The 17,838-nt window shown below is 52.8% G+C and overlaps 1 protein-coding gene across 1 annotated transcript in view; it reads left to right on the top strand.

Moving 5' to 3' along the window:
- Positions 1-17,838, top strand: part of LOC140197833 (multifunctional procollagen lysine hydroxylase and glycosyltransferase LH3-like) — a 121,134-nt gene that overhangs the window by 19,774 nt on the left and 83,522 nt on the right. Inside the window, exon 3 of the mRNA XM_072258311.1 lies at positions 5,903-6,039. Within this exon, the coding sequence (XP_072114412.1) occupies positions 5,903-6,039 (137 nt within the window). The remainder of the gene's footprint in view (positions 1-5,902; positions 6,040-17,838) is intronic.

Here is a 17,838-nt window from a genome sequence, read left to right as displayed (position 1 = left end):
GAGAGATTTCTGGAGTTTTATCAATGTCATGATATTCTCCATATTATCGTATCAAATCAAAACAATCAAGCTTTTGTTGTAGCATATAGAATTACAGTACAATAGTTCAAATGTGGGGTTCCACACAGCCATAACCGAGGCCCCATTTGGTTGTAAAATGAATATATTTAATCAAAGACTGCTTTCCATACTCTGTTTTCCATACTTTCATAACCTATTAATAATCATAATAATTTTCCAAGTCTTCCACATTTTCATCTGAACTTTCCACACTCTCTGAGGTAGATGCCTGGTTCTCACAGTCTGTCAGTCTGTACATGTCAGTACACCTGAGGCCATTTGCAACACACATACATCTTGGGAGTGAACAGTTTTTTGGACAGTTACAGGCCAGTAGATCCCAGACGGCATCGAGTTCTGGCTGGCCTTCCATCCAGTGCACCACCAACTGTTCAGCTTCCTCTTTTCTCTCCATCTTCCATCCTCTGCCAACAGGGCTTGGCACTTGTGGGTCCTTCTCCAGACATCTTCTCCATATACCAGCCTGGTAGTTGGCTCGCTCTGCATGTTTTGTTAAGCAGTCCTTGCATGGTGAGAGTTGATGACTTTTGATTTCATCTTTTTTGGCACAGAAAAGGTGATACCTGAGCTCATTGACCTTGGTGATCGATGCTTTTGGGGCATACAGGAGACATGTAAATGCCTCCAGTTTGTCCATCAGTTCCGGAGAGAGGTCCCATTTCCTGACCCAACTCTAAGAATGTGTCCTGAGTTTCCCTGTTGCTGGTCAGAAGTTTTAGGGCACTTGTCTTCCCTTTGCCTGCAAAAGCACTTACAGTGTCACATCCTGTATATGTGTGCAACCCGATGAGAGCCCTACAAACCTCTATGCCAACGTGGCAGCAGCCTTCCTGATGTCTACAAGCCTTGTTCAGGTTCTAGTGCCACACTTCTGGTACAATGGGGCCTCAATCTTGTCACAAAATGCTAAAGACATGATAAAGACATCTGTGTCTTCTGAGCAGATCACTACAGATTGGTACCCCTCTCTTGTGGCATGGGCAGCATGGAGAAGTAGGCGGCCATCTGCTTCTTGTTGACACTGAAGAGCTAGCACCACCTCACTGTCTTGAGATATGATTCTGTAACATTTGTCATTCACAGCTGCATACAGAATCTTCTCCTGTAGCTTTGCTCTGTACTCTGTTTTTCTCCATTCATGGATTATGAAGCTAATGAGACTATTTTTGTTACTGACTTTGGTCAGGAAGCTCCTCCACTGCCTCACCTCTGTGTGCCTGTGATACCTTGCAACTCATGACCAATCTCTTCACCCTGTAGAGATCTTTCACTATTCTTGATAGAGTTCTACACAGAAAGCTACCACCACTGCGATGCTATCACATATTTTCCAGCACTAGGGGTGTATACCTTGCCAAAAATCACTGTAAGAATTATTCTCCCCAGGTGGTACTGCTGGCTCAAGTTTGGGGTCCTGACTCACGGGCTACAATAAATAACACAAACATGAGATAATGAGATGAAGTGTGCTTAAAACGAGATCATTGATTGTGGAAACTTCTCAATGGAAGGGAAAGTGAGTGTAGTTATCCCATTTTGTTCAAGATGGTTGAGGGACAGGAACTGTTCTTGAACCTGGTGCTGTGAGTCCTGAGGCTCTTGTACCTTCCACCTGATGGCAGAGAAGAGAGCATGGCCTGGGTGGTGGGGATCCCTGATGATGGATGTTGTTTTCCTACAGCGGTGTTTCATGTAGATGTGCTCGATGGTTGAACTACTCTCCGGTTTTACCCACTGTGGGTAGTTAACTGCTGATGGACTGGGGCGAATACACTACCTGTAGTCAGATTTTCTGTTCAAGGGCTTTGGTGTTTGCATACCAGGCTGTGATGCAGCCAGTCACTATACTCTCCACCACATATCTGCGGAAGTTTGTCAGAGATTCTGGGCTGTGTCTCTGCCAGGTTGTCAGCTCCAATGTGATTAATTACATTGCTGTTTCAACACGTCGCTCTGTACGCAGCAGCACTGGAAGGCTCTGTACTGAGGAATGTGTGTAAACTACTCCTTGGAAACTTGAAAGCTTCCTCTTGGGCTTTTTCCTTCCCTGAATAGGTACCTGGGGTTGTTACAGCACAGAGAGAGGTCATTTACTCCATCGAGTCTGTGTTGTCTCCTTGTTCCACTTGCCCACCCCACCCCCACTCTTTCCCCGTTATCCTGTAAGTTTACCTTCCCTCGGTTTCCCCCTGATTTGCTCCCCTACCCCTACAAAGTTCCACTTCCTGAAGTTTTATCTACTCATAGAAAACTACAGCACAGAAACAGGCCCTTTGGCCAGTCCGGTCTGTGCCAATCCATTTAAACTGCCTACTGCCGTTGACCTGCACCAGGACCATAGCCCTCCTTACCCCTACCTTCCACGTACCTATCCAGTACCTATTAAGATAAGTGTTGAAATTGAGCTCGCATGCACCACTTGTGCCAGGGGCTCATTCCACACTCTCACCACCCTCTAAGTGAAGAAGTTTCCCCTCATGTTCCTTTAAACATTTTCACCTTTCACCCTTAATCCATGACCTCTAATTGTGCCATCCTCAGTGGAAAAAGCCTGCTTGCACTCACCCTATCTGTACCCTTCATAATTTTGTATACCTCTGTCAAATCTCCTTTCTATCTTCTACATTCCAAGGAATAAAGTCCTAACCTATTCAATCTTTCTTTATAACTCAAGTCCTCCAGACCCAGCAACGTCTTTGTAAATTTTCTCTGTACTCTATATGTACTTTGTATCTTTTGGCCAACATTTTAGGCCAGTTCCCCCTGGGTGATTTGCTGGTGGGAACTTCCCTTCTGACCTGTCCAAAGCCCTTATGCTCTTCACACCCTCTCTCCAACCTTTGGCACCTAGAAGAGCTGTCTCCGCCTCTCCAATCTAAGGCCAAAATCCATCGCATCTGGAAATGTTCTGGTCACTGCTTTCTCTCCCCATCTCCAAGACCTTTCCCACCCTTCCCAAAGTGCAAGGAGTAGAATTGGGCATAATACTCCAGCCCTGGTTTGACAGCTGTTTTATTTTGGTGATTAAAAATCACAGTTGGAATTAATATCACTGTCCTATGATGTGAACTTAGTTGTTTTGTGGCAGCAGTACAATGAAAAGACATAAAGTTAGTGCAAATTATAAAATAAATCAAAGTTCAAAGCAAATTTATTATCAAACTGCAGATATGACTCCCAGGAACTTGGTAAAGAAGTAAAGAAGACATTTGACTTGCAGGCCTCCATCAATCAGAAATCGGTGAGGCTGCACGTGCAGTATTGTGTACCATAATGGTCAGCCTGTTATAGGAAAGACATTATTAAGCTAGAAAGAGTGCAGAAAAGGTTTATCAGGATGATGCCTGGACTTGGGGATCTGAGTTACAATTGAGGCTGGGTAAACCTGGACCTTATTCCCTGGGATGATCACGAGGGGGATAGACAGTATCAGAGTATCTGGTCTTTTCCTGCAGAAGGGTTGCTAAAAACGAGGGGGCATTGGTTTAAGAGCAGAGGTGAGAGATTTAAAGGGATATTGGGAGCAGCTTTCTTCATGCAAAGGACGGGGCATAGGGGCGGCGTGGTAGCATAGTGATTAGCACAGCGCCTTACAGGATCCTGTAAGGAGTTTGTACGTTCTCCCTGTGACCGCGCGGGTTTCCTCCGGGCACTCCGGTTTCCACCCACAGTCCAAAGACGTAATGGTTGGTGGATTAATTGGTCATTATAAATTGTCCCGTGATTAGGCGCTGGTTAAATTGAGGGTGTTGGCCAGCTCCTTATGTCAATAGATAAATAAATGGGAATATACCTCCTGAGATGCATTTCCTTGCGGGCATTCACAGTAAATACTAGAAACACAATAGAATCAGTGAAAGACCGCACCCAACAGGATGGACAGACACCAGTCTACAAAAGACAACAAACTGTGCAAATACAAAAAGGAAAAAAAGTAATAATAAATAAATAAGCAATAAATTTGGAGACCTTGAAATGAAGAGTGCCTAAAAGTGAGTCCGTAGGTTGTGAGAGTAAATAGTGCGGAAAAAGAAGGAATAAGAAAGTAGTGTCCAATGTCCATTCAGAAGTCGGATGGCAGAGGGGAAGAAGCTGTTCCTGAATCGTTGAGTGTGTGTCGTCAGGCTTCTGTACCTCCTCCCTGATGGTAGCAATGAGAAGAGAGCATGTCCTGGGTGATGGGGGTCCTTCATGATGGATGCTGCCTTTTTGAGGCATCGCTCCTCGAACATGTCCTGGATACTATGGAGGCTAGTGGCCAAGATGGAGCTGAGTGAGTTTACAACTCTCTGCAGCTTATTTCCATCCTGTGTAGTAGCCCAGCTCCCCCGCCCCCCCGCATACCAGGTGGTGATGCAGCCAGTTAGAATGCTGTCCACAGTACATCTGTAGAAATTTGCAACTGCTTTTGATGACATTCCCAATCTCCTCAAACTCCTAATGGAATACGGTTTTATTCATGTGATTTTATTAATAAAAGGAACTTGCATAAGTAAGCAACAGGACTCATCCTTTACCCTAAAAAAAAGTCTAGAATTATTACTAATTGATAATCTCTGTTCAAAATTACCATGGTATGCCAGAAATGTTTTTAGAAAATTATTACCGCTTTCAGCACTCAATATCAAAAAAAAGTTCACCTCCCTTGCTGAAGGGAGAGGAGAGAATTCCAAAGATTCCTGATTTTGTTTTTTTGTTGGGGGGGAGGTTTCCTCCTCATTGTAAGACATTTTTCTTGAAACTTTGAGAGAGACCCCCCCCCCCCAGACAGAGAGGAAATATTCCTGTGCGCTGGCCGCTTCCACCCCCATCACAATCACACACGCAAGCGTTTTGATGAGATCAGCCTCCATCTCCTCAGCACGGTGAGGTTTTCTTCTTTTGCCCGTTACGTCACTGGTGTTTAGGCCAGCAGTGAAGGTCCTCCGTCTCCAGCAACGTTCATAGCTTCCTTCATCATGTCAGTAGTTTTCTCTCGATTTTCACTAGTGTCACTCAGATGTAGAAAGATTCTTCATTGCTGTTTCTGTAACAATATTGTTTGACCAGTCAGGGTTGTTAGCCCTGAGCTGAACCCCTGAACCTGGAGGACTGGTGGACCACTCCTAGTCTGGCCTCTACACTTTGACCTGTTTGACATGAGTGACGCTACCAAAAGTCAAAGCATAAAGCCCTGACTCCAGCCCACGAGTCTTCTCAGTGTCATTGAGGCACGCAAGCCTCCGTGTGTCAATGAGGACGAGGTTGTGGTCAGTTGGCAGTTCCATCTGGCATAGGAACAGAATTAGGCTATTCAGCCCATTGTGTCTGCTCTGCTATTCCATCGTGACTGATTAAACCACCAGGTTCAAGAGCTGTTACTACCCCACAAACATCAGGCTCTTGAAGTAAAGGGAATAACTACACTCACTTATCCATCCATTGCGGACTCCTTTATCTCATTATCTCATGTTCTCGTTATTTATTGCTATTTATTTATATTTACATTTGCACAGTTTGTTGTCTTCAGCACTCTGGTTGATCTTTCATTGAGCCTATTATAGTTACTATTCTACAGATTTGCTGAGTATGCCCACAGGAAAATGAACCTCAGGGTTGCACATGGTGACGTATATATACTTTGGTAATAAAATTTACTTTGAACTTTACTAGCCCAGTCAGCCCCTTTCTGTTGCCTTCTCCCGCCAATCTTTGATGCCCTGACTAATCAAGAACCTACCGACCTGGGTGTTAACATACCCACGCGGCTGGTGCAGGCACATGTTGGCCTGGGGGATCCATGCATTTGGTTTGAGGAGGGTGGCTTTCTTTGCTGTTCCAGGTGCTGGGTCTGGGCGAAGAATGGAAGGGAGGGGACGTGGCACGAACAGTGGGAGGTGGCCAGAAGGTCCGATGGTTGAAAAAGGAGCTGGAGAGGCACGCAGTCAAGGAAGACCTCATCGTCATGTTCGTTGACAGGTAGGGCTGCGGCGGTGCCTGAGTGTGTGGTCAGGTGGCCTTTCCCTGGGTGACTTCCCCCACCCTGGGGTGGGATGGGTGTTGCAATCAGGCACGAAGGGGAAACTTCAAATCGTCAGCGGCGGGGGTGTGATGAATTGGTGGGTCTGAACCTCTCCCCTCAGGGCCTTGGGGCATAAACAGCCAGCAAAAGGGTGAAGGAAGTCTAGAAGGCCAGAATCACAATGTGGGCATCACCAACCTCATTATGTGCCGTGTCGTGTGACGTGGGCGATCATGGTCTTCGACCGTGATTGTTCTTGGCAAATTTTTCTGCAGAAGTGGTTTGCCATTGCCTTCTTCTGGGCAGGGTCTTTACAAGACGGGTGACCCCAGCCATTACCAACACTCTTCAGAGATTGTCTGCCTGGCGTCAGTGGTCACGTAACCAGGGCTTGTGATGTGCACCAGCTGCTCATACGACCATCCACCACCCGCTCCCATGGCTTCACGTGACCCTGATCTGTGGGGGTGGGGTGGGGGGGGGTGGGGGTTAAGCAGGTGCTACACCTTGCCCAAGGGTGACGTGCAGGCTAGCGGAGAGAGGGAGCACCTTACACCTCCTTTGGTAGAGACATAACTCCATCCTGCCACCCAACGTGGGCAAATAGGCCAAAAAAAGTCAGCACTGCTGCGGTGGGTCAAAGGGTCTGTTTCTGTGTTGTGCAACTCTCGGCACTGAGGGGATTGACAACGGATTTGTGGGGCTGCGGACGGCGTTGGAGTTCAGTGTAAACTATCCCACTTTAAAGTCAAGTTTATTGTCATCTGCAGAAATTCATGTGTGACCAGGTGCAGCAGCACCACAGGCACACAGTATCAGGAAAGCAGCATTCACAAGGAAACCCATGAACTGAACAAATTATAACACAAAGAACGGAATTAGTACAAAATGAACAATCCATTGGAGTCCAAAGTGGTCACCGTGTTGCTCTACTGAGGTAGTGATTAGGGTTTTGCAGGTTGATTCAGGAACCAAATGGTTGAAGGGAAGTAGTTGTTCCTGAACCTGATGGTATGGGACTTCAGCTGTGATGGGATAGTGTAGAGGGAGCTTCACTCTGTGTCTGACCCTGGGAGTGTGTGATGGGACAGTGTAGAGGGAGCTTCACTCTGTGTCTGACCCTGGGAGTGTGTGATGGGACAGTGTAGAGGGAGCTTCACTCTGTGTCTGACCCTGGGAGTGTATGATGGGACAGTGTAGAGGGAGCTTCACTCTGTGTCTGACCCCGGGAGTGTGTGATGGGACAGTGCAGAGGGAGCTTCACTTTGTGTCTGACCCTGGGAGTGTGTGATGGGACACTGTAGAGGGAGTTTCACCCTGTGTCTGACCCTGTGAGTGTGTGATGGGACAGTGTGGAGGGAGCTTCACTCTGTGTCTGACCCTGGGAGTGTGTGATGGGATGGTGTGGAGGGAGCTTCACTCTGTGTCTGACCCTGGGAGTGTGTGGTGGGACAGTATAGAGGGAGCTTCACTCTGTGTCTGACCCTGGGAGTGTGTGATGGGGCAGTGTAGAGGGAGCTTCACTCTGTGTCTGACCCCGGGAGTGTGTGGTGGGACAGTATAGAGGGAGCTTCACTCTGTGTCTGACCCTTTTTTTTTTTAAATATTTTTTTTTCTTTATTACAAATGTCGGTGCTATACAATATTTACAAAACCAGTGACTAACATATTTACTACACTACAAACAGACAATACATGTTAAACCAATATATTGCCATCCTCATCAATGATGGCATTTACACCCCGCGGAGCCCAACGGTCCCGGGACATCTCGACGGTCGCCATGGACTGCGCGTATTCCTTTTCAATGTTCACCCGGGCTCGAACATACCCCCTAAACATAGCCAGGCAGTCCGCCCGGGGAGAACCTCCTGCCACCCTTTTCCAGGAGCCACGGATGGCAATTTTCGCCAGCCCCAGGAGCAAGTTGACAAGGACATCCTCATCCCTCTGTGCCCCCCTCCTTACTGGATGACCATATATGAATAGGGTGGGACTGAAATGCAACCAGAAGGCGAGAAGCAGCCCACGCAAATACGCGAAAAGGGGCTGCAGCCTCACACACTCCACGTACACATGGTACACGGTCTCCTCCAGCCCGCAGAAGTGACACGCGGCTGGGAGATCCGTGTACAAACTAAAGAACTTATTGCAGGGCACTGCTTTATGCAGCACCCTCCAGCCGAGATCCCCAAGGTGCATGGGAAGGACTCCCTTGTAGAGGGACTTCCACTGGGGACCCCCCTCACCTCCAGGTGGAAAGACCGACCGCCATGGCGTGTCGGGACGGTGGACAAATGCTAGGAAGTGGAGGGTGTGGAGCAGCAGCCCATAAAGGTACCTCCTGCCTGCATCCCTGAATGGGATTGTGGGTGTTGATGAAAGACGGCTCAGGTTGTGTGGATTCGTCTCTCGGGTAAGGCTGCGGGGCCTGGGCCCGACGAGCAGCTCAGCCCGAGTCGTTCCACACACCTGAGCCGCACTGACATCCGTTGAGACGGGGCAAGGGTCGGCCAGGACCCCGCCCTCTGCCAGAGGAGGGGATTCCCGGCCTGAGGCAACCATGTTCCAGACTCTCAGTAGGTCCTGATAGAAGCCGGGCAGCCTCTGCAAAGCAGCACGGCTGACGCCCGCCGGTGGTAGCTGCATATCTTCGTGAAGACAGCAGCCCCTCCGGAGGAAGAAAGTCGCCAACACGTGCCACCTGGGAGGGTGCTCGGCGTACAGGAATCTCTGCAGCGTCCTGAGGCGGAGAGCCGCCAGTCGTGTGCGTACACACACCAGCGACTGTCCGCCCTCTCCTTCTGGGAGACTCAGAACCGCTGCAGAGACCCAGTGCTTCCTGTTTCCCCAGAAGAAGCCCACTAGCTTCCTCTGCATTCTTGCGACAAAAGGGGCAGGGGGGGGCCAAGGTGACCATCCGGTACCACAACATGGAGGCCACCAGCTGGTTTATGACCACCACCCTGCCTCGATAGGAAAGCACCCTGAGAAGGCCTGACCAGCGCCCTAGCCGGGCCATGACCTTTGTCTCCAGGTCCTGCCAGTTCGCCAGCCAGGTCTCCCCAGAAGGACTCAGGTGGACTCCCAGATAGAGAAGACGTCTGGTGCTCCACTCAAAAGCTCTCATCTCCTCCGGCAGGGAGTCCACCTGCCACTGGCCTACTAAGAGTCCGGAACATTTCGCCCAGTTGATCCTGGCGGAGGATGCCGCCGAGAAAACATCTTGGCACTCGCGCATCCTCCGCAGGTCACAGGGGTCTGTCATCATGAGGAGTACGTCATCGGCGTAGGCCGAGAGGACGACCCCCATGTCCGGTTCGCGCAGAACCAGACCTGTCAGCCTTCGCCGAAGAAGGCTGAGGAATGGCTCAACACAGATCGCATACAGTTGACCGGACATGGGGCACCCTTGACGCACTCCTCTTCGGAAGTGAGTAGGTCCTGTCAATAATCCATTAATCTTAACTAGGCACTCTGCGGCAGAGTACAGGAGCCAAACTTGGGCCACAAAGTGTGGTCCGAGCCCAAAAGCCTGCAGGGTGCCCACCAGGAAACTGTAGTCCACCCGGTCAGAAGCCTTCTCCTGGTCAAGAGAAAGAAACGCTACCGGGGTCCCAGTCTCCTGGAGTAGGTGGATCAGGTCCCGTACTAGGTGGACATTGTCCTGGATGGAGCGGCCCGGGACTGTATAAGATTGGTCAGGATGGACCACCTGTCCAATTACCGAACCCAGACGGTTGGCCATTGCCCGGGCGAAGATCTTGTAGTCCGCGCACAAGAGGGAGACCGGCCGCCAGTTCTTTAGCAGGCGGAGGTCTCCCTTCTTGGGCAGTAGGACCACAACAGCTCTTCGCCATGAGAGGGGCATTTCTCCGGTGGCTAGGCTCTCCCCTAGGACAAGGCTGTAATCATCCCCAGGACATCCCAAAAAGCCTGATAAAACTCAACACTCAGTCCATCCAAACCAGGGGACTTGCCCCTCCGGAGTTGCCGAAGGGCAGTGGACAGCCCCTCCCGAGTCAGGGGGGTATCCAGACGCACTGCGTCCTCTGGGCTGACCGTAGGCAAATCCTTCCAGACCTCATTACACGCCTCTGCATTTGACGGATCAGGCGAGAATAAGGACCGATAGAATGAACGGACCTCGTTGTTAATTCCATCAGGGTCCGTGATGGAGGAGCCATCGGTAGCCAGCAGCTCCACTAGCTGCTTTTGAACTCCCCGCCACCTTTCCAACGAGTAGAAGAAGGGTGAGCCACGGTCCAAATCCTGCAGCATTTGGATCCGTGACCTCACGTACGCACCTCGGGACTGCTGAAGCTGCAGGTTCCTTAGTGTGTCCTTCTTCTCCTGGTATTCCTGCCACAGCTGCTGGTCTCCAGCGGTCGGACCGAGGCGGGACTCCAGGTCAAGCAACGCTCTCTCAAGCCGCTCAACCTCAGAGCTCCGCCTCTTTGTCGACCCCCTAGTGTACTCCCGACATAAAAACCGGATGTGGGCTTTGCCCACATCCCACCATAGCCGTAGGGAACAGAACTCTCTCCGCCTCTCCTTCCAGGAGACCCAGAAAGCTCGGAACGAAACCCGGAATCGGCTGTCCTCCAGCAGCCGGTTGTTAAAATGCCAATACCCGGATCCCACCCGAGGGTGTAGTGGAATAAATTCCATCCACAGAAGGTGATGATCCGAGCACGACACTGGCCGCATGGAGGACGCCGACACGCGGGAGACGTAGGCCCGAGAGATCTAAATGCGGTCTATCCTGGAACCTCCTTCTCTAGACCTTCTCGAGAAGGTGCTAGAGTTGGGGTGAAGATTCCGCCAGCTGTCCACCAAGTCAAAGGAGCCAACTAGCTCCTTTAACTTTTTTGCCGATGCTGGGTCGCGTTGGAGGCCCGAACGGTCCTCCACCTCGAGGGTACAATTGAAATCTCCCCCGAGGATGACGCAATCCCCAGGATCGATGGAGCTCAGCAGGGTGGACAGCTGGCAGAATAGGCGCATCTGCATCACACCGCGCCTGGGAGCATACACATTGATAAAATGCAATGGTACGCCATCCAGGCGCACAACCAGGTGGAGCAGACGGCCGGGCACAGCGTCCTGGACTCTTTCAATTACTGGCTGGAAGGTCGGGGCCAACAGGATCGCCACCCCGCTAGAAATGGAGCTGAGGTGGCTCATGTAGACCCCGCCCCGCCACTCCAGGAGCCAAGCAGACTCATCCCCAGGGATGGTATGGGTTTCCTGCAGGAAACTCACCGTGTACCGCCCATCAGTGAGCACTGAGAAATTGTTATGCCTGCGAAGAGGACCCCTGCTGCCGTTTACATTGAGACTAGCTATGGTAAGCTTCATGGCGGGAGCACACTAGGTCTCAGCAGCTGTGCCCATTTCGGTGAGAGCGGAGGCGCCCTCCACCACACTGTCCCGAAAGAAAGCAAGGTTACTTTTTGCCTTCCGGGCTCGAGCGGTACCAGCGACACCCTGTGACCCACCATCCCCCGTAGGAGCGAGGCTGCTTCTCCCTCTAATGTCCTTTACTAGGTCATCTAGGAAAGATTTTAATTGCCGTCTGTCGTTTCCCGCCACCGCATTCCTCTTTCCCTTTCCCTTTCGTCCGAGGATGACTCGCAGGGACCTCACCAGCCTCGGCATGCTGGGCCAGCGTAGCGAGGCTAGTTGAGGCCGGTGCTTGGCACCCTCAGAGGTGAGAATAAAATGCTTAATTTCCTCTACAGGTATCAATGGGGACTTCTCAGGAGGGGTGAGGATGTCCATTATTTCACTATCGAAAGAGTCCCCCTCCAACCCGTCACTGCAGACAGAATCCCCATCGGCCTTCCCGCATGTTCCAATAGATGGCTGCGCTTGTGACCCATACCGCGCAGCGGGCACCTCGCTCTTACCTGCCCGCTCCACCGTCGCATCAGCCTCATCCACATTTGCGACAGTGGAGGGACAATCCCCAGGGACTCTCTGCAAGTCATTAATTGCTGGGGTCGACGTGCACAGAAAAACGCCCTCCCCAGGGGGCAGGCATAGAGGGGAACCCGGCACCTTTGGTCCAAGGGATTCACAAGCAGCCTGGTGCTGAGAATGAGAGAGCTTTGTCTCGTCTCCTCTTACATTATTCGGTACACTGGCCTCCAGAGAGGCGCTGACTTGTAGGTCCTGGGTGGAGGCCTCCAGGACTGCCTCATTTGTGCAAACAGGGCTATCACAAGCTTTTTGCACAACCACACCATCTACCCCAGGACTGCTGGCTACATCTGGGGACTCAGGTTTAGAACCGGATTCCCACCCCTTCCTGGGACTCCCCCGCATCTACATCCCTGCCCTCTTGCGGGAACGTTCCCTTCTCCTCTTCACACCGGAGGAGCACACAGGTGCAGGATTCACCGATGGGGCGGCGCTCTCTGTTTCCATCGCCCCGTCTGCTTGCGCACCTCCCTGAGCCCCACGCTCCACTTCAGGCGAAATGGGCGTGAGCTCTGCAGCCTCAAAGGCCCGCTTCTTACTGTGTTTGGATTTCCCCTTTGCCTTCTTACTCCGCACAGACTCCACCCCGTCCCCCACCTGAACCACAGGGAGAGGAGCAGGGACCGACCCAACCGTAGGAGTAGGGACAGGGGTAGGGGTAGGGGCAGGGTGAGGGGCCGGGGCAGGATCACGGGTGGGGGCAGGGTCAGATGCAGGCGCAGATGCACGTGCAGGAGTAGGATCGGGGCAGAGGTAGCTGGGGCTCTGGTGCCCGAAATGGGGTCCCTCGGGTTCCGGGCGGCAGGACAGTCCCTCCGAAAGTGCCCCACCCCCCCTGCACGCATGGCACCGCGGGCGCTCGGAGCTCCAGTACACCTGATAATCCACTCCCTCGTGCCAGACAGTAAACCGGCCCTCAACATCGTCCTCCCTTTCCAGCTGCATGAATACCTGACGCCGGAAAGAGATTACGATGCGGAGGGTGCGTCTCTTAAATTTGTGTCGGATGGCAGTGATCTCCGACCTTACTTGCCCTAAACGGGCCAGTGGGGGAAGCAAGTCCTCATTTGGAATGAAAGGCTTAACATGCCCAAGCACGATACGTTGCGTGGGGGCCGTCACCAGCTCCATAGGTAAAAAGATGTTGTCTACCGTGACTCCCCTGCTTAGGGCCCGGTGCACTAGCTCTTCATTCGCCAGATAAAACACCGACTTTCCGAACTCCTTCTCGGTGGCCAGAATACCACCTTTCCCAACAAGGTCCTCCATTGCCTCCGTACACTTTTCTAGTGTCATTCCAGGGCGCAAAATACATTGCACCCCACGTTCCACCTTCACCGACCGAAACAGGGCATTGTCCGAGGCCGGGGAGGCAGCCGCCCTGGCGTAACTCCCTGGAGACCGGTCCGGCATGCTGGCACTCTTTCCAGTCCGAGAATCCTACAGCGGTGCCGGTTAGAGGTCCTGGAACGAGTCGAATAACTGGCCGGGAAAGTTTGCAGTCGACAGTTCCTCGCTGGCTCGACGCCAGGAAAGGCTCCGTCGGACTTGCAGAGACCCAGGCCGGGAGAGGCCGAAACGTCCTTACAGATGCTCCGGCACCAACACCGGATGAAAATCAGGAAAACAATGGAGGAGGAATGTTGCCCCGATGTCAATGGGGGGGAAGGACGGCGTTTGCCTCCGGTTTTGGAGCGAACCGGCTTCCTGGCGAGTTGCCAGCGGCCGCAGCTGGGAGCTACGCAGTTAGCAGCCGCCAACAAACCCAGCCCAAACCGGCAGTAAAACTCCACACCGAGTTTCCACACCAGCGCCGTCACTCACTCGGTTGTCCAAGAGACTTTTAGAGCCACCTCCAAAGTATTCCACGAACTTTATCCAGTAGTTTTGCCTCGATTTCTCCCAGCTCAGTCAGCACAGCTCCTCTCTGTGTCTGACCCTGGGAGTGTGTGATGGGGCAGTGTAGAGGGAGCTTCACTCTGTGTCTGACCCCGGGAGTGTGTGATGGGACAGTGTGGAGGGAGCTTCACTCTGTGTCTGACCCTGGGAGTGTGTGATGAGACAGTGTAGAGGGAGCTTCACTCTGTGTCTGACCCTGGGAGTGTGTGATGGGATAGTATAGAGGGAGCTTCACTCTGTGTCTGATGCTGGGAGTGTGTGATGGGACAGTGTAGAGGGAGCTTCACTCTTGGTCTGACCCTTTTTTTTAAACAAAATTCTTTATTACAAATGTCGATGCTATACAATATGTACAAAACCAGTGACTAACACATTTACTACACTACGAACAGACCCAATACATGTTAAACCAATATATTGCCATCCTCATCAATGATGGCATTTACACCCCGCGGAGCCCAACGGTCCCGGAACACCTCTACGGTCGCCGCGGACTGTGCGTATTCCTTTTCAATGTTCACCCGGGCACGAACATACCCCCTAAACATAACCAGGCAGTCCGCCCGGGGAGAACCTCCTACCACCCTTTTCCAGGAGCCACGGATGGCAATTTTCGCCAGCCCCAGGAGCAAGTTGACAAGGACATCCTCATCCCTCTGTGCCCCCCTCCTTACTGGATGACCATATATGAATAGGGTGGGACTGAAATGCAACCAGAAGGCGAGAAGCAGCCCACGCAAATACGCGAAAAGGGGCTGCAGCCTCACTCACTCCACGTACATATGGTACACGGTCTCCTCCAGCCCGCAGAAGTGACACGCGACTGGGAGATCCGTGTACAAACTAAAGAACTTATTGCAGGGCACCGCTTTATGCAGCACCCTCCAGCCGAGATCCCCAAGGTGCATGGGAAGGACTCCCTTGTAGAGGGACTTCCATTGGGGACCCCCCTCACCTCCAGGTGGAAAGACCGACCGCCATGGTGTGTCGGGACGGTGGACAAATACTAGGAAGTGGAGGGTGTGGAGCAGCAGCCCATAAAGATACCTCCTGCCTGCATCCCTGAATGGGATTGTGGGTGTTGATGAAAGACGGCTCAAGTTGTGTGGATTCGTCTCTCGGGTAAGGCTGCGGGGCCTGGGCCCGACGAGCAGCTCAGCCCGAGTCGTTCCACACACCCGAGCCACACTGACATCCGTTGAGACAGGGCAAGGGTCGGCCAGGACCCCGCCCTCTGCCAGAGGAGGGAATTCCCGGCCTGAGGCAACCATGTTCCAGACTCTCAGTAGGTCCTGATAGAAGCCGGGCAGCCTCTGCAAAGCAGCACGGCTGACGCCCGCCGGTGGTAGCTGCATATCTTCGTGAAGACAGCAGCCCCTCTGGAGGAAGAAAGTCGCCAACACGTGCCACCTGGGAGGGTGCTCGGCATACAGGAATCTCTGCAGAGTCCTGAGGCGGAGAGCCGCCAGTCGTGTGCGTACACACACCAGCAACTGTCCGCCCCCTCCTACTGGGAGACTCAGAACCGCTGCAGAGACCCAGTGTTTCCTGTTTCCCCAGAAGAAGTCCACTAGCTTCCTCTGCATTCTCGCGACAAAAGGGGCAGGGGGGGCCAAGGTGACCATCCGGTACCACAACATGGAGGCCACCAGCTGGTTTATGACCACCACCCTGCCTCGATAGGAAAGCACCCTGAGAAGGCCTGACCAGCGCCCTAGCCGGGCCATGACCTTTGTCTCCAGGTCCTGCCAGTTCGCCAGCCAGGTCTCCCCAGAAGGACTCAGGTAGACTCCCAGATAGAGAAGGCGTCTGGTGCTCCACTCAAAAGCTCTCATCTCCTCCAGCAGGGAGTCCACCTGCCACTGGCCTACTAAGAGTCCGGAACATTTCGCCCAGTTGATCCTGGCGGAGGATGCCGCCGAGAAAACATCTTGGCACTCGCGCATCCTCCGCAGGTCACAGGGGTCTGTCATCATGAGGAGTACGTCATCGGCGTAGGCCGAGAGGACGACCCCCATGTCCGGTTCACGCAGAACCAGACCTGTCAGCCTTCGCCGAAGAAGGCTGAGGAATGGCTCGACACAGATCGCATACAGTTGACCAGACATGGGGCACCCTTGACGCACTCCTCTTCGGAAGGGAATAGGTGCTGTCAATGATCCGTTAATCTTAACTAGGCACTCTGCGGCAGAGTACAGGAGCCGAACTCGGGCCACAAAGTGTGGTCCGAACCCAAAAGCCTGCAGGGTGCCCACCAGGAAACTGTGGTCCACCCGGTCAAACGCCTTCTCCTGGTCAAGAGAAAGAAACGCTGCCGGGGTCCCAGTCTCCTGGAGCAGGTGGATCAGGTCCCGTACAAGGTGGACATTGTCCTGGATGGAGCGGCCCGGGACTGTGTAAGATTGGTCAGGATGGACCACCTGTCCAATTACCAAACCCAGACGGTTGGCCATTGCCCGGGCGAAGATCTTGTAGTCCGCGCACAAGAAGGAGACTGGCCGCCAGTTCTTTAGCAGGCGGAGGTCTCCCTTCTTGGGCAGTAGGACCACAACAGTTCTTCGCCATGAGAGGGGCATTTCTCCGGTGGCTAGGCTCTCCCCTAGGGCAAGGCTGTAATCATCCCCCAGGACATCCAAAAAGCCTGATAAAACTCAACACTCAGTCCATCCAAGCCAGGGGACTTGCCCCTCTGGAGTTGCCGAAGGGCAGTGGACAGCTCCTCCCGAGTCAGGGGGGCATCCAGGCGCACTGCGTCCTCTGGGCTGACCGTAGGCAAATCCTTCCAGACCTCATTACACGCCTCCGCATTTGACGGATCAGGCGAGAATAAGGACCGATAGAATGAACTGACTTCGTTGTTAATTCCATCAGCGTCCGTGTTGGAGGAGCCATCGGCAGCCAGCAGCTCCACTAGCTGCTTTTGAACTCCCCGCCACCTTTCCAACGAGTAGAAGAAAGGTGAGCCACGGTCCAAATCCTGCAGCATTTGGATCCGTGACCTCACGTACGCACCTCGGGACTGCTGAAGCTGCAGGTTCCTTAGTGCGTCCTTCTCCTGGTATTCCCACCACAGCTGTTGGTCTCCAGCGGTCGGACCGAGGCGGGACTCCAGGTCAAGCAATGCTCTCTCAAGCCGCTCAACCTCAGAGCCCCGCCTCTTTGTCGACCCCCTAGTATACTCCCGACATAAAAACCGGATGTGGGCTTTGCTCACATCCCACCATAGCCGTAGGGAGCAGAACTCTCTCCGCTTCTCCTTCCAGGAGACCCAGAACGCTCGGAACGAATCCCGGAATCGGCTGTCCTCCAGCAGCCGGTTGTTAAAATGCCAATACCCGGATCCCACCCGAGGGTGTAGTGGAATAAATTCCATCCACACAAGGTGATGATCCGAGCACGACACTGGCCGCATGGAGGACGCCGACACGTGGGAGGCGTAGGCCCGAGAGATATATATGCGGTCTATCCTGGAACCCCCCTCTCTAGACCTTCTCGAGAAGGCGCTAGAGTCGGGGTGAAGATTCCGCCAGCTGTCCGCCAAGTCAAAGGAGCCGACTAGCTCCTTTAACTTTTTTGCCGATGCTGGGTCGCGTTGGAGGCCCAAGTGGTCCTCTGCCTCGAGGGTACAATTGAAGTCTCCGCCGAGGATGACGCAGTCCCCAGGATCGATGGAACTCAGCAGGGTGGACAGCTGACAGAATAGGCGTGTCTGCATCACACCACGCCTGGGAGCATACACATTGATAAAATGCAATGGTACGCCATCCAGGCGCACAGCCAGGTGGAGCAGACGGCCGGGCACAACGTCTTGGACCCTTTCAATTACTGGCTGGAAGGTCGGGGCCAACAGGATCGCCACCCCGCTAGAAATG

Source organism: Mobula birostris, chromosome 5, assembly GCF_030028105.1.
Source record: "Mobula birostris isolate sMobBir1 chromosome 5, sMobBir1.hap1, whole genome shotgun sequence".
In the NCBI taxonomy this organism is placed as follows: domain Eukaryota; kingdom Metazoa; phylum Chordata; class Chondrichthyes; order Myliobatiformes; family Myliobatidae; genus Mobula; species Mobula birostris.
Note: the sequence above shows the minus strand (reverse complement) of the source record. Positions and strands in the feature narration are given on the sequence as shown.